This window comes from Eimeria mitis, genomic scaffold, assembly GCF_000499745.2.
Source record: "Eimeria mitis Houghton genomic scaffold, Emh_scaff1239, whole genome shotgun sequence".
In the NCBI taxonomy this organism is placed as follows: Eukaryota; Apicomplexa; class Conoidasida; order Eucoccidiorida; family Eimeriidae; genus Eimeria; species Eimeria mitis.
Genome location: NW_013568386.1, coordinates 836 through 3,974, shown reverse-complemented (window position 1 = coordinate 3,974; position 3,139 = coordinate 836). Strand labels below are relative to the sequence as shown.

General features: G+C 53.7%; 1 protein-coding gene across 1 annotated transcript in view; it reads right to left on the bottom strand.

Moving 5' to 3' along the window:
• Window positions 1-2,886, bottom strand: part of EMH_0032600 (uncharacterized protein) — a gene marked incomplete at both ends in the record, with an annotated part of 3,007 nt that extends 121 nt beyond the window's left edge. Inside the window, 3 exons of the mRNA XM_013494651.1 lie at window positions 3-484; window positions 950-2,680; window positions 2,880-2,886. Coding sequence (XP_013350105.1) covers window positions 3-484; window positions 950-2,680; window positions 2,880-2,886 — 2,220 coding nt within the window. The remainder of the gene's footprint in view (window positions 1-2; window positions 485-949; window positions 2,681-2,879) is intronic.
• Between the last annotated feature and the right edge of the window lie 253 nt (window positions 2,887-3,139).

Below are 3,139 nucleotides of genomic sequence, written 5' to 3'. Positions count from 1 at the left end.
AGCATCAGCCCCTGGTGCTGCGCAATTTGCTGCTCTACATGGGGCCCGCATGCAGCCAGCTGCAGCAGCAAACGCCTCTCACGCGCAGCAGCAAGGGGGGCCCCCCGCTGCAACCAACGGGGCCAGAAGGGCCTCGGGGGAGAGCTGCTGAGTATGCGGCTGAGGGCGTCGAGGAGGCCCCCCCTGAGCAGGTATTCAGCAGCAGAGTTTCCACTGCTGCTGCTGCTGCTGCTGCTGCTGCTGCTGCTTCCTCCTCCTCCTCCTGCTGCTGCTGCTGCTGCTGCTGCTGGTGTTGTGCGGGTAATAGGGGCCCCAGGGGGGCCCCCTGACAAAAGCACGTAGGCTGCTGGCTGCGCTATCCTGCGGGTTCTCTCTGCTGCAAGGAAAGCAGATAAAGTGTTTGCTGCTACCGTTTGCTGCTGCAGTGTACCCTTTAAGAAGTGCAGCAGCTGCTGCAGCTGCTGCTGCTGCAGCTGCTGCTGTGCTGCAGCAAAATATACAACACCCCACAATAAACGCAACAGGCGCCTGCTGCTATCGGTGCTGTTGTTGTCAGCTGCTGCAACAGTTATAGTAGATAATAATATAATAATAATATTAATATTATTATTTTTTTTATTATTATAATATAATAATAATAAAAATAAAAATAATAATAAATATTAGTAAGTGAGCTTCAGTCGATAGAAAACAAAAAACAAAACGCATGCAAACCACGAGGTGTACAGACACCTCAGGGTGGTGCCCTTTTTAGCCTTAAAGAGCAACAAAACACAACAGAAATAAATAAAATAAATTAAATAAATTAAATAAATTAATAAAATACATAAATACAATAAAAAAATAAAATAAATACAATAAACAAAACAAACAAAACAAATAGAATAAATAAAATAAAGAAAATAAATAAAATAAATAAAATAATATTAAAACGAATATACTGTCTCACCAGCGTCCTCTACAGTCTGCAAGCCTGGGCCTTCCGCTTGATGCACAGCATACTGCTGCTGCTGCTGCTGCTGCTGCTGCTCGTGCTGCTGCTGCTGCTGTTGTTGTTGTTGTTGTTGTTGTTGCTGCTGCTGCAGGGGCGCGTCTTCACTGCTGCTGCGAGCGGCTGGCTGGTGTACTGGGGCTGCTGCTGCAGCTGGCTCGACGGGTGGGGGGCCCCCAGGGGCCCCCCGCTCTTCTTTTGTTTTTTCTTTGTCTGTTGCTTCTGCTCTCTCCTCTTCAGGCTTCTCTTCTTTTGGGGGCCCCAAGGGGCCCCCTTCTCCCTCAGCTGCAGACGCAGACGATATACTGCTGGCTGCATCTAGCGGTGCTTCCTCTCCTTCATCTGCCGCTGCTGCTGCTGCTGCTGCTGGTGCTGCTGGTGCTGCTGCTGCTGCTGCCGGGGGCAGAGGAGCAGCAGCTGTGTCAGCACTGGCAGCGACGCCTAGCGCGGCGGCTTCAGAGTCCTCTGCTTTGTTATGGTCCCCCTCCTGCTCCTTTTGCTGCTGCTGTTGCTGCTGCTGCTGCTGTTGCTGCTGCTGCGGTGAGTGGTGTTCCGTTTGCTGCGGCGCCTGCAACACCTCTGGCAGCTGCGTCTGCTGCTGTGTCTGCTGCTGCATCTTCTCCTCAAGAGGAGGCCTCAGCTGCTGCTGGCTGGCACTGCTCTCCCCTTTACAGTCCCCTTCCCCTGCCTCAGCAGCAGCTGCTGCAGCTGCTGCAGTTGCTGCAGCTGCTGCAGTTGCTGCAGCTGCTGCAGTTGCTGCAGCTGCTGCTGCTGCAGGGGGAGGGGGGGCCCCGGTGTGCGTAATTGGCTGCTGCGGGTTTTCTGTTTCTACCTTCTCAGGTGTATGGACAGATCCCCCCTCCATAGATGAGGGGGAGGCATCCTGTGCTGCAGCAGCAGCTGCAGCAGCAGCAGCAGCAGCAGCTGCAGGGGCCCCAACGAACCCTAGGGGCCCCTCGGGGGGTACAGCGGGAGGAGCAGGGGAGGGGGGGCCCTCGCTGCCTGCCAGGCGGCTGAGTCCTCTCCACCCCATCCTCTGTACACATCCCCGCAAAGCTTGCCGCAGCCGCGCTGTGATTCCCGCATATTTAGTCTCTGCTTCGGTGTCTGCTGCTGCTGCTGCTGCTGCTGCCTCTCCTGCTGCTGCTGCTGCTGCCTCGCTCTCCCTCTGTTCTTGCTGCACAGATAAGGCAGAGCGGCTCGCACTGCAGCCACCCTCTGAGGAGTTGTGGTGGTCTGTGAGGGGATCAAGAGGAGAAGCTGAAGCTTTCAAGGGGGGGCAAGGCGGCTGCTGTCGGCTGTTGCTGCTGCTGCTGCTGCTGCTGCTGCTGCTGCTGCTGCTGTCACCCGTGTGCAAGGATTTGCCTGTGAGGGGGGAGCCTGGCTCAGGCAGCTGTGCAGAACCGAAGACCCCCTTTACTGCGGCGAGTACAGCGCGCCGCAGAGTCCGTGCAGGGCCCCTTCTGAAGCTCCTGCTGCCCCCAATGGGAAGCGAAGCCAAGCCCCAGGGGCCCACAGCTGCCCGGCGGCTGATGGCTGCTGCAGCAGTTGTCTGGGGTGTTCTGTCTGTGTATGGAGAAGTGCTGCACGGCTGGTTCGCGGCACTGCCTGCTTTGTTTCCTAAGAGAGGGAACAGGGGAGAGAGAACCGAGTCAGATGCTGTAGACACTGCGGAGGAGGGGCCCCGGCCTGGGGAGCGAAATGAACGGCTTGAAGTGACACAAAGACCCAAAAGGGAAATAGACAACCAAAGAAATACGTACCAGCAAAAATTAAATGATTTTCCCCCGAATTTAAAGACGGATCGCGATGAAACCCGCAGTGATCTCGAGGGCACCCGAGCACGGGAAGCGGAAGAAAAGAAGAGGAACATGAACAGTAAACCCACCAAACATCACTGCATAAGGAATAATAAGTTAAATTAAATCAATTAATAATATTTATTTCGGTTTCACAAGGCAAATTATACCGAGAAAACCCTCATCCTCCTACTCTGGATTCGGCTGTCTGGCCAACGACGACAGGATTCAAACTTGAACTGCGTGTGTGTGGCTTCACCTGACGCCTGTGTGTTTATAAAAAATAATTATTCTCAATATAATTTTGTTTTTAAACATAAAAAACTAAACAAACGAACCTTTTTGAACT